Genomic DNA, 13920 nt, shown 5'->3' with positions numbered 1-13920 from the left:
AGAGGGACAATGACCTCCTTTTTTCTGGATGAAAAGCCGTTAGTGATGAGGTATGCCATGTAGAAGGATTTTCTAACTGTTGTGGCTATGCGGTAATCAAAGGTGTGTCCCTAGGTCTCTTATTACACTTGCAGTGTTTAGTGTACTGCCACCTATGTGGTAGTTCACAGGTATGTGTTTTTTCCCAAAGAGGAAAACTATACGTTTTTTTGGCATTTAGCTTGAGCCCATGGCTCTGGCACCAGGCATCTGTTTCAGTAAGGCCCTTTTATAGTATATCCACATCATTTGGGGGTTCAATAATGGCTCCCAGCTTGCAGTCATCTGCAAACTTTGTAAGCCAGAGTCCCTTAGTGTTGGCTTGTACTTCAGAGAAGTAGATGCCAAACAAGAGCGGTCCTAGGACTGAACCCTGAGGTACTTCACTTGTCACTTGTCTGGAGCTGGATTTGGAGTCGGCTACTTTTACAGTGTGTTTTCTGTCAGTAAGCCAGTTTGCAACCCATAAGTGACATAAGGATTAATGCCCAGCTAAGTAAGTTTATCTATGATTCTAGAGTGGGGGATAGTGTTGAAAGCCTTGGTGAGGCCCAAGTAGGCTGTGTGAACCACCTTACCCTTGTCCATGGCTCTGGAGACTGATTTGAAGAAGTTGATCAGGTTCAGGAGGCAAGACCGGCTCTTTACGAACCCAAACTGGGTGGGGTCCAGTGTTTTAAGGTTGCCAATGTCTTTGTTTATAAGTTTCATGATAATACATTCCATGGCCTTGCAGATCAGGCTCGTCAGACTGATGGGATGGTAGTTCCCGGGATCCAAAGTGGATTCCCCCTTGTGGAGTGGGATGACTGTAGCTGTGCGCCACTCTGTGGGCACGATGACTGAGGTGAGGCTATGATTAAACATGACACATACGTGAGGTGCCATTCAATTTTGTAGTGCATGCAGTACACAGCCCAGGATGTCATCTGGTCCCATGGATGCTGTATTCTTGGCTTTGGAGAGTGTGTTATTTACTTGAGTGGCTGTAATTATCAGAATTTGGCATTCTTTCAGTATTGAGATTGGCCCTTTAGGGGTGAGAGGGGGGTGAAGTTTGCACTGAATCTATCTACCAGGATAACTGCGCTGGTGGTGCTGCAGTAGCGTTGTCGCCTCACAGAAAGACATTGTCCTGTTCAATTCTGAGCTAGAGCATCTTCTGTGTGGAGACATGCGTGAATGGGTGTACCTTCGTTGAAGGTTGTGCATCAGGGCTGGCAACTCGGCATGTAAAAATCTACTGTCAATCATTAGCGGACCGGAGTTCTGCTGTGGCGACCCCTAACCGGGAAGCGCTGAAAGACACAACATTGGCAATATCCTTGGGATCAATATATCTAGTGTCATTCTGCTGTAGCTCAGAGAAGATCTGAGTATTGCCATTTAGATTCTTGACATAGCTATAGAATGCCTTGTGGTTGTCTTTGGAATGTTTGGCAATTTTGTTTTTGTAACTAGATTTGGAAGATTTTATGAGGGATCTCAGCTCTCTGCTGAGGCTGGTGAGGGAGGTTTTTGAATCCTGGGTTCTTCCTCTTTTCTGCAACAGTTTCTTCCTTCTGTTGTACAGCTTGTTTATGGCAGGGGACCACCAGATTGGCTTCCTTTTTTTAGAGGACAGCGTCTTGGTTCTATTTGAGATGGCTCGGTCCATGCATGAGTGAATGTGCTCGTACAGCACCTTAGTGTAGGATTCAACAGTTGAACTTCCAGTTCCCATCTGCATGGGTGTTATGAAGTTTGTTAATTCTGACTTGAGAAGCATGAAGTTGGTTTTGGAGAAGTTTTTTACGGAGGTTTCCTTAAAGGGGGGTGGGGGTGGAATGTGGATGTCAAGGGTGATTAACTTATGGTCTGATCTGACCAAAGAGGGGGTGACCACTGGTGTGGAGCATCAATCTCCCATGTTGGTAATGACCAGGTCTAGAATATTGGTACCCCTGGTGGGACTATGAATTAGTTGCTCTAGGGTATTGGAATTTATGAATTCCAAGAACCATTGAGCAAAGGTGTTGGTATATGAGTAGTTTTCCCAGTTAATGGCAGGGTAGTTGAAATCACCCAGTATTAGGGTGTTTGGTTGTATTTTAATATTTTCCAGTATGTTTAGAAAGGTGTAGTGAGAATCTTGGGGCATGGTGTGGGATCTGTAGCAAGCTACAATTTGTATTGTAGTCTTACCTAGTGTTAGTTGCACCTAGAGAATTTCAAATGCATTGTGTTGGGCAACCAGCCTGGAGGTGTGAATATCCTTGTTGAATATGGACACTCCTCCACCTTTAGTGTTTTGGTCCTGGTTTGGTGGGCGAAAAGTATGGTGTGAGTTGTAGCCTGGTATTGCAGTAATGCTCTCTGGAGCTTTGAACCAGGTCTCAGTTACTGCACAGATATCGATGTTCTCCATTTTTAGAAGAGCCTTGAGAGAATGCATTGAGTAGCATTACTTTCAGATTTTGCTTGCTTGTACCCATTATGGTGGTAGTTTTGTCCTTTGAACCTTGCCTAAAAATGAGACTATAGTGGTGGCAAGAGCCTTAGCCAGTAACCTGAATCCCAGGGGCGACAAGTGCAAACCATCTCTTGCAAAGCATCATGGTTTGTCGATCATGTTGTCCCAGGCAGACAGATACTGGATCCCCTTTGAATGACACCAGAAGCTTAGCCAATTATTGAAGTCAATGATTTTGTCCTTATATTGTGGTATCATTCTGAATGTTGGCAGTATGACTGGTATAGGGAGAGAGCTAGCTGATATGATGGACCGAAGGAAGGTTGGTATATTATGTGTGCAAGAGACCAGATGGAAGGGGAGCAAGGCAAGGTGTATCAGAGGCAGGTTCAAATTGTTTTATTATGGTGTGGATGGGAGGAGAAATGGCGTAGGCATTATCCTGAAGGAACAGTATGTAAAGAGTGTTTTGGAGGTGAAAAGAGTGTCAGATAGAGTGATGTTTATGAAGCTGGAAATTGATGGTGTAATGATGAATGTTGTTAGTGCATATGCTCCACAAGTTGGGTGTGCGATGGATGAGAAAGAAAAATTTTTGGAGTGAGTTGGATGAAGTGGTGATGACTGTACCCAAGGGTGAGAGACTGGTGATTGGAGCAGATTTCAATGGGCATGTTGGTGAAGGGAACAGAGGAGATGAGGAAGAGATGGGTAGGTATGGTGCTAAGCAAAGGAATGCAGAAGGTCAGATGGTAGTGGATTTTGCAAAAAGGATGGACATGGCTGTGTTGAATATGTATTTTAACAAGAGGTAGGAGTATAGGGTGACATACAAGAGTGGAGGAAGATGCCAACAGGTGGATTATATCCTATGTAGAAGAGCCAGTTTGAAGGAGATTGGAGACTGTAAAGTGGTGGCAGGGGAAAGTGTAGTTAGACAGCATAGGATGGTGGTTTGTAGGATGACATTGGTGATCAAGAAGAGGAGGATGAGTGTGAGGGCAGCACCAAGGATCAAGTGGTGGAAATTGAAAAATGGTAATTGTGAGGTGATGTTCAGGGAAGAGTTAAGACAGGCACTGGGTGGCAGTGAAGAGTTACCGAATAGCTAGGTAACTACAGCAGAGCTAGTAAGAGAGATGGCTAGAAAGGTGCTTGGTGTGACATAAGGAAAGAGGAAGGAGGACAAGGACACCTGGTGGTGGAATGAAGAAGTACAGGAGAGTATACAGAGAAAGAGGTTGGCGAAGAAGAAGTGGGATTGTCAGAGAGATGAAGAAAGTAGATAAAAGTATAAGGAGATGAAGTGCATCACAAAGAGAGAGGTGGCGAAGGCTAAGGATAAGGCGTATGATGAGTTGTATAAAAGGCTGGACACTAAGGAGGGAGAAAAGGACCTGTACCAATTGGCTAGAGAGAGGGACTGAGCTAGTAAAGTTGTGCAGCAGGTAAGGGTGATAAAGGATAATGAGGGAAATGTACTCACAAGTGAGGAGAGTGTTTTGAGCAGATGGAAAGAGTACTTTGAGGGGCAGATGAATGAAGAGAATGAGAGGGAGAGAAGGTTGGATGAAGTGCGGATAGTGAATCATGAAGTGCAGTGGATTAGCAAGGAGAAAGTAAGGATAGCTATGAAGAGGATGAAGAACGGAAAAACTGTTGGTCCAGATGACATACCTGTGGAAGCATGGAGGTGTTTAGGTGAAATGGCAGTGGAATTTTAACGAGATTGTTTAATGAAATCTTGGAAAGTGAGAGGATGCCTGAGGAATGGAGAAAAAGTGTTTTGGTACCCATTTTTAAGAATAAGGGTGATGTGCAGAGCTGTAGTAACTACAGAGGGATTAAACTATTCAGTCACAGCATGAAGTTATGGGAAAGAGTAGTGGAAGCTAGATTAAGAAGGGAGGTGATGATTAGTGATCAGCAGTATGGTTTCATGCCAGGAAAGAGCACTACAGATGCAATGTTTGCTTTCAGAGTGTTGATGAAGAAGTACAGAGAATGTCAGAAGAAATTGCATTGTGTCTTTGTGGATTTAGAGAAAGCATATGACAGGGTGCCTAGAGAGGAGTTGTGGTATTGTATGAGGAAGTTGGGAGTGTCAGAGAAGTATGTAAGAGTGGTACAGGATATGTACGAGGGTAGTGTGACAGCGGTGAGGTCTGCGGTGGGAGTGACGGATGTGTTTAAGGTGGAGGTGGGATTACATCAAGGTTCAGCTCTGAGCCCTTTCTTATTTGTAATGGTGACGGACAGGTTGACAGACGAGATCAAACAGGAGTCCCCGTGAACTATGATGTTTGCAGATGACATTGTGATCTGTAGTGAGAGTAGGGAACAGGTGAAGGAGACCCTGGAGAGGTGGAGATATGCTCTAGAGAGAAGAGGAATGAAGGTCAGCAGGACTAAGACAGAATATATGTGTGTGACTGAGAGGGAAGATGGAGGAATGCTGAGGATGCTGGGAGTAGAGGTGGCAAAGGTGGATGAGTTTAAATACTTGGCATCAACAGTTCAGAGTAATGGTGAGTGTGGAAGAGAGGTTTAGAAGAGAGTACAGGCAGGATGGAGTGGGTGGAGAAGAGTGTCAGGAGTGATTTGTGACAGACGAGTATCAGTAAGAGTGAAAGGGAAGGTCTACAAGAGGGTAGTGAGACCAGCTATGTTATATGGGTTGCAGACAGTGGCATTGACAAAAAGGCAGGAGTCAGAGCTTGATGTGGCAGAGTTGAAGATGTTAAGATTTGCACTGGGTGTGACGAGGATGGACAGGATTAGGAATAAGTATATTAGAGGGTCAGCCCAGGTTGGAAAGTTTGGAGACAAAGCCAGAGAGGCAAGATTACATTGGTTTGGACATGTGCTGAGGAGGGATGCAGAGTATATTGGGAAAAAGATGCTAAGGATGAATCTTCCAGGTAACAGGAAAAGAGGAAGGCCTAAGATAAGGTTTATGGATGTGGTGAGAGAGGACATGCAAGTGGTTGGTGTGACAGAGCAAGATGCAGAGGACAGGAAGAAATGGAAACAGTTGATCTGCTGTGGTAACCCCTGATGGGAGCAGCCAAAAGAAGAAGAAGAAGACTGTGGTATCATTCTGGGTGATGGCAGGATGCTATTCACGGCTAGGGTCATACATGCCTGGGCTACATGATCCAAGAGCTCTTCCATGTCTCTTTTCATGTAGTCCAGGGAGGTCCGTTTCAAGTCATTCAGTCCAACATGGACAATGACAGAGTCATATTTATACCTGTTGTGGAGTGACTTGAGTGCATGCGTTATGTGACGGATCCTGGCACCCGACAGGCAGATGACTGTAATTTTTTCCTTGTTCAGCCTGGTGAGTGGGACATCAGTGTGCCTGACTATAGAGCCACCTGTTATCACAAAAAAGCACCCCCACAAAGTAAATGTTCCGGTGATGTAAAGTAAATATAAAACAAACAATGAAAAGCGCATCCACTGGAACAAACATGACTGTAATGCAATATCTTCAGAGTTGAAAAATCTTATGAAGGAACAAAAAGTTGCCAGATATACCACAATAATCCAATCCAAGACTTTTATTAACAAAAGTAGTTTGTGCTTTTCATTGTTTGTTTTGTAGAGTCACCTATGACTAAAGTGTTGGGTACGTCATCTTGCCTTAGGGGCTGCTGTTTGGTGGTACACTTGTGTTATGAGCTATGTGATGCTTTGGTAGTGTTTGAGGGTGGTGTTTGTTTGCGTTTCAGCTTCAGAGGTCCTTGTTGCTTGGGCAGGTTAATGTTAAGAGCCTCTGCATATGTAGCCAATGATCTACACTTTGTGCTGTGCAGAAAGAAAAATATGTTGTTGGTTGGGTGAAATCTACAGCTTGTCCAGAAGGCATGAAATTGAGGAGGCCAAGTAGGCCAAATGGTCTTTATATTCAAAGTGATGTTTATGTTCTATTCCTAGTGAGTTGAAAAATGGGTGGTTGGAATCTTATTCCACATGTCTTTACTATAGATTTTGCGGCCACTAATTTGTAAAATGCAGAATATCTAAATTAAATGGAAGATGCTGCAGTTTTCTTGTAATACCTTGTTTACAAATAGTTAAGATTTCTCAGCTTATATGATTTGAATTCACAAATGCAGATTGCATGCTTGTGATTACGTTTTGTGATGGTTTCAGACTAAATGTACGCATTTTCTAATTTCAGGAGCGACTTGTTCTTTCAGTGTTGCCTCGCTTTGTAGTACTTGAAATGATTAATGACATGACCAATGCTGAAGGTGAATATCTACAGCATCAGTTTCATAAAATTTACATTCATCGCTATGAGAACGTCAGGTAAGAGGATAATGCCTGTGGCAAACAAAACTGTGAATGTTGTATTTTACAAGCATTTTGAGAAGAAAATGAACAAACATTGTTTTTGCCACCTTGTTTGTTCATATCTTTTCTCTTTCTTTTTCCTTTTTCATTTTTTCCAATTTATAAAGAAAACATGGATAAATATTAAATTAAAGGTTTTTAGTACATGATAATTTCTTCCTTTCATTGTACAAATGTATAAATTCCGTGCATCCCTGCAAATGACTTTGGCATGTACATGTACATGTACTTTATTCATGAAGCTTAAATTGCTGTAGGTATTCATATATTCTTCTTTGCCTGTTAAATTTTTGCATATATCTTCATTTTATTGATTATCACTGTATGATTTATTGATGTACAGAGAGGTTTTATCTGGTAATCATTCCCATCCATGCTCATGAAAACTCTCAGTCATTCTCAAGTTAATTGGGCTGATAAAATAGTGACCCATTCAGCTTGATCCCATCCCTCTTGGTGAGCATACTGTGCAAAGGTGGTAATGAATGACTTGAGGTCGTCCTCATGAGTCAGCCATTTTAATGATGACATTATCCCTGGGGGTAGCCATTGGCTGCAGTGATCATTTCTTCAGCTGCAACCATGATGCATGAATAGTAATATTTGAAATACAGTCTGATATTGTTAGGCCTAACTGTGTTCCCTCTGATAGCAATCTGTGCTCATCATTTGTTTAACTGTCTATTCAAAGTTATAACGCACTGGTTTTCTAAATATGACTTCAGTACCCCTAGCATTCCTAGGTCTCTACATCTCTTTTATTGTCTTTGTTTAACACTAAGATACCACAGTCCCCTTCTAACAGATATTTACCAGTATATCCATCAAGTTCAAAATATTCATCATTTGCAGTAATATTTCTATGACATTGTACATTTCCCCTCATGGATGAGCCTATAAAACAAGGAGAAAGTGGACACTATTTGAAAGTAAAAACAGATTTATAACTATTGGATGCATGAAAACTTACTGGATATAAACTCACATGGGAAGCTATAGATAGAAGATTGGCCTTTTCCTGAAGAACAACATATATAGAATGGATGTCTCACAAATTGGAATTGGCCTCAGAAAATAAATTCCAAAAGTTTATAACATCTCCCTTGATGATAAACAATAATCCATCATTGTATCTTATATATATATATATATATATATATATATATATATATATATATATATATGTATATATATATATATATATATATATATATATATATATATATATATATTATAGCATTTTGAGAAAAAAGTCTTATTGTCTGCGTCTCTTTTATTATAATTATTGTAATTGAATTTAAACCCATTATGTATCAAACAAACAAATAAATAATAATTTCATGAAAAATGACTTTGAGATTTCAACCTGGACCTTACAAACAACCTGCATGCCAAATAGATGGGGTCTAGAAGAATGCATTTTATTCATCATCATGGTTATCCTGTCATAATATTTTCCCCGGAAAACTGATATGTCTTTGAAAGCACTTCATTGGTGTTTTTTGTTTTTTTGTTTTTTTTTTAGAAAAAGTGATACTAACCTAAAGGAAATGTTTGAGAGATTTACTGTCAAGGGTACAAATATGATTAAAAGGAAACAAGGCACTTTTAAATGTGTTTTTTGTAAACAATGTAATCATATGGCATGTACTGACAGAATATATATTGAGGCTAGAAATGTAAACATTGAATCTAAGGAATGCTTTAATTGCAACAGTAGTGGATTGGTTTCCTTGTTTATTGTGAAAAGTGCTTTAGTTTCTATGTAGGTAAGACTGAAAGGACCATTAGGAAATGTGTATATGAACATCTGTATGATGTTTCCCATGAAAAAGATACCAACGCCTTAAGCAGACACAATAAAGTCTGCCCTGAAAGTAAATTTAAGTTTTTTGTTCTTGAGCAGGTTATTAGAGATCCTAGGGGTGGACACTGGAAAGCTAAACTTGAGTACAGAGAGTTGCTTTGGCAGTTAAAACTAGATGCTGCCAAACCCCCTGGTCTCAATGAAGCTATCAGTATTAACAGCTGCTAAGTTATGATTGTGTATATGTATATTTTTACACATTCTTTTACTGTTGCACATTACAAATGTACATTTTATTTATTTAAATATTTATGTAGAGTTGAACTGCTACATTGTAAAATTGTATTGTTAAATTTTATAATGACATTCAGTTTTTTACACATCTTTGCATTTTAAATTGAGGCTTGGATGCTATTGTGTTTAATTAGGGGGACTATTTGATTGGTTGTCTAAGGTATATAAGCATACTGAACTCATTTTTTAACTGTTCTGAAGAAGTTTGGGAAGTTACCCAGACGAAAGTGCTTCTGAGATGATTTTGGATTAAACCGTTTTACCAGTTCTCTGCTCTTGGCTGTGATTTTTTCGTTCATGTTAATACTTTTAGCCAGAAGTTAGGTACTGCATCTGGACCTTAGGTTTTCCACTTAGGAGCTTTTCTTAATTTTGTTTCAGCTTTTCCTGGTTGTTATTTCATCCCATTTCATATCCTCTACATTTGAACTCCTTAGTATTTCTATTAATTTTTCTGCCCATTCAGCATCTTTGTTTTGTTCCATAGGTCTTTGTAAATATTTCTCCAAAATGTGTCTTATTTCTTCCTTTATTGGCGGTGTTTCTTTTCCTTTTGCTTTGCTTCCCAGTTCTTTATAAAACTTTTATCAGTCCTCAATGAATTGCTTATTTTGTGCTTTTCCTTTATATTTATCTGTGTATCTTCTAAAATTTTCTGCCTGCACTGATATCTTTAGTTTATTATTTGCAACAGTGTGTTATAGATCCTGGTCTCTTCTGATACTATGCATTGCTTTTACCATGTCTATCTTTCCAAGTATTTTTGTTGATCTATACCCTCTTCTATATTCTATATTCTTCTAACAGTTCACTTATTGTCTTAATTTCTTTATAGTTTTCTGTATTTGATGCTTCCATAATGGCATTTTATTTCTTCCCTTCCTATTTCTTATTGCTCTGTGTTTTGTTTCACTGGTAAGACTTTATCTGTTATTAATTTAACTGCACACTAATATATCCTATTTACTTCTGTTGTATCACGTGAATTTCTTTTAATAGTCTTGATTACTGTTTTCAAATGTTTTGTCTGACTTCTAACATTTTGGGTATTACTTACCTTCTGTAAGTTGTTTCTTTCATCAATCTTAATATGCCTATCCATAATCAAGCAACTCTTCCCGTAGATCATTTTATTCTAAACTGAGAGTACATTCTTTGCTCTCTGTTTCCTGTGGGCATTCTACAGAAAGTTCCAGAACATCTTTATGTTGCATTTCCTCTTCAGCTATATCCTGCATCATCTGCTGCTCTTTCATATAGGAACTCATTGGCCCATCTCTCCACAATGTTGACTGTATCAGAGCTGTCTCTGTTTCTGACTCCTTCCCTTGCTGTGCAGCTCCAACTGAACTCTTGTACTGAAGGCTCCAGAGCAACATCACATGACAAGTCATCAGATGCCTCCCATTCTTTCTGTTTCTTCTTACTTTGGGGATTCATTGTTCCATCACACTGTGTCATTGCTTGTGTTGGATTTCTAAACCAGATCCTTTACTTTGCAGGTAATCCATAACTTCAGTTATTGTTTCTTTAACTTCTTCATTACTAATCCTCTTTTCTACTCGCCCTCTTTGTTTTGTTATTTAGTTAGTTGTTTAGTTAGTTAGTATTGTGACATTTTCCATATCTAGGTGCCTTTACCTGTATTTTTCTTGAAATATCTTTGGTGCTGCTTTTACAGATTGATTAATTTTGCTTTTTCCTTTGCATAAATATTGCACCATAAAAGTTCACTTTTTCTTTCCCATATCCATATTTTTTCTTCATATGTCTCCCACTCCACCTGTTTCTCCTTAATTTGGTGACTCACAAAATCTTTTTACAGATGCTTTTTTATATTTATTAGTCTGGATTTTTCCTTTGCAGAAATATCATACCACATCAGATCTCTTTTTCTTTCCCATGTCCATGTTTCTTATCTATACCTTTCCAAAATCTCTGGGTTTTGTTCTTCATAATTTTTGTGTTCCTCTGTCACTTCTTTTTCCAGGTAGTGAAAGGTTTTTTCATCTATGTAATGTTTTTCATGAATCTGTTCTATCAAATGAACACAAATTTACATTTTAAGCTTTTGACATTTTTTTATCTTGTGCAGGCATTTTTCATTCTTCTAATTTATGTCTTAATCTTTCTGAATATTTTCTATTTGGAAATTTTGGGCATCTTGCATAATAGTAACAATACATATTTTTTTTCATTTTCCTCAATAGTCTGCCCTGTTATCTTTATAACTCAATTTTTCTGGCCTGAAAGTTTCTGTGTTTTTTGTGGACTATTATTTCCTTTCACAGTGGGGATTAGGGCATCTTCCAACTGAGCTTGGCCTAACCCCATTGTAGGAATGTGTACATGTCTTGAGGATTCTACAGAGTCTTCTGTTTCATCACAGGCACCAGTGCATAAACCATAACCCTTTTTTATCCAGGGACTTGTGCACTCAGCTGTCCTCTTTATTTTTAACATACTTGTCTCCATGCTATATGCTGTGTAAGACACATTCTATGTATTAGTGTCATCATGCTGAGATTTTATGAAAACAGGGTCCACAACATGAAGGTACTCACCAATACCTGAGGATGAATTCAGATCAGTATTCAGTTTGATAAAATGTGTAAATCAAGAAAGTACTGCCAGCAAACTTAGGAGTCTGCAAGTAACAGATAAAAATGCTTATGAAAATAGTACAAACTCAGAATGTGAAAAGACTATGCTGACATAACTTATAGATGCATATTAAATAAACAATTTCTTCAACGGCAGGAAAACACCATATTTTTATTGATACTTAACTAACCCTTATGTCTTATTAAGTTTTATTTATGGTACTTGAGAGAGAGTGTGTTTGTGTGTGTGCGTGCATGTGTGCGTGCGTGTGTGTGTGTGTGTGTGTGTGTGTGTGTGTGTGTGTGTGTGTGTGTGCATGTGTGTGTGTGTCTGCGTGTGTGTGTGTGTGTGTGTGTGTGTGTGTGTGTGTGTGTGTGTGTGTGTGTGTGTGTGTGTGTGTGTGTGTGTGTGTGTGCACACGTGTGTGTTGTGTGGTAGCATTCTGAGCTTAGACTGAAATTGTTCTACTGGGATCAGTGCTGTACCCTAGTTACCAGACTGAATCAATCAATAAATGCAATATACCTCATAGACATGAACAAGATAGATAGGATGACATGGTAAACCAATCAATATATACATATCCAGTAGCTGAGCATAACAGTCACATTGCTTAATTAACGTATCCCCAGTGATAAATGAAACAATATTCCAAATAACTGAGACATGCACAGTCAGATAATACTGTAGCACCCAAAACAAACTGGGAAATCCAACAGTAGATGCAAAATCCTAAATATTAACTTCCAATAACTAACACAAAACCTGGACAGTATAAATATTTTTTATCAATATATCTTTATCTATCTATCTGTCTGTCTATCTATCTATCTACCTATCTATCTATCTATCTTATCTATCTATAAGAACAGGACAATCTATCTATCTATCTTATCTATCTATAAGAACAGGACAATTATACTTAAAATAAAATTACAAAATAACATCACCAATAAGCTGCCTAACTGCTCTCAGTAACAGATGTAACAAATAAGGCCTTCCAGCAAGAGGATGAATCAACTCATGGTGTGTTCTAGGCCACTAGAGAGATACCATTTTGCTTTCTTTCCACAGCAAGGAGGAAGATTAGAACAGCCCTCCTCTTTAAGATACTTATCCACTCTTTTAATCAGACTGAGAAAATGTATTTATTTATTTTTTTATATTTGTTGACCAGGAAAGTCCAACTAGGACAGAGCCTTTTTGCAGTGGAGGCCTGGGGAGAAATGCTCCAGACGCATGTTTTTAGAACGTAGGAGGAAACCGGAGTACTCAGAGGAAGCCCACACAAATGCAGGGAGGTTGTGCAGACTCTACACAGAAGGCACCCCAGCTGAGAATCAAACCAGAGAATCTCTTCCTGTCAGACAACAACATTAACCCCTGCACCACTGCACCAAACGTCATGAAGAAGCCCATATATCATGGTTTCCCATTTCTTAATCAAAACTATTTTGGAGACATAAGCTAACAACATGAAGGAGGTACACTGTTTCTTTGTTCACACACTGTAATTGGGAAGTATACCAAGCCCTAAACATTCCCATTACTGTTCAGTAAGTTTATAAAATGCTCTTTTACTGTCCCGTAACATGTAATTGGCATCTGATCCAGACTGGCCACACCTCCATCACTTGGAATTGGGTGCCCTGCCTTCCTTATATAACCTATCCAGGATGATATACCAGACATGTAAAAGCAGTATGTCACCATTTATTGAGGCCAGGGTCATGTTCCCTCTCTAATGCCCATTGAGAGTGTCCAAGCACCAAAACCTCCTTCACTTCTATTGGTTTTTAAATGAATAGTGGCAAACCTGTTGCGTCTGTCAGTCGTATCAATATAAATACTCCCTTCTCTGCCTTTAGTAAAGTCTACTCCACTTCTGCCTAGGTGGTAGCCTCACACTGAACCATTTCAAGTTCCTTTTAAGTTTACTCCAGAGTGAAAACAACTGGCAGTATGTGATCCACTGATAGTCTAGAAAGCAAGTCATGGCCATCACATTTTGAAAAGAAGGAAGCTCTTCAGGAAATAAATACCAAAAAATAATTTCCCCTCATATATTTGAGACCAAGTCTGAATGCCTAATTTCATCCATATCTTCCCATCATTTTAGGAAGTACATGGGTCATGCTATCATTCTTCCAGATATTGTTGCTGGCTAGTCGACCCTAACTCATGTCACTTTGTCTCCTTAAACCATCATTACACCTCCTTACCTACTGATGTAGGTCAATACCCATGGTCATGTCACCATAAGGAGATGTATTATTACTAAAGGTGATTGTGTGCTGATCCACTAATTTGATTCTGTATGTATGAAAAGCTATGGTCAGTATTGACACATGAAGGACAC

General features: G+C 39.1%; 1 protein-coding gene across 2 annotated transcripts in view; it reads left to right on the top strand.

The window, feature by feature from the left end:
- ADCY8 (adenylate cyclase 8) overlaps positions 1 to 13920 on the top strand; it is a 2045143-nt gene that overhangs the window by 845262 nt on the left and 1185961 nt on the right. For both annotated transcript variants that reach the window (XM_044067040.1, XM_044067038.1), the window contains exon 3: positions 6681 to 6811. In XM_044067040.1, coding sequence (XP_043922975.1) covers positions 6681 to 6811 — 131 coding nt within the window. The remainder of the gene's footprint in view (positions 1 to 6680; positions 6812 to 13920) is intronic.

This window comes from Protopterus annectens, chromosome 3.part1 (genome assembly GCF_019279795.1).
Source record: "Protopterus annectens isolate FY-2018-M chromosome 3.part1, PAN1.0, whole genome shotgun sequence".
Lineage (NCBI taxonomy): Eukaryota > Metazoa > Chordata > Ceratodontiformes > Protopteridae > Protopterus > Protopterus annectens.
The sequence above is the reverse complement of the archived record's forward strand: the minus strand, read 5'-3'. Positions and strand labels throughout refer to the sequence as shown.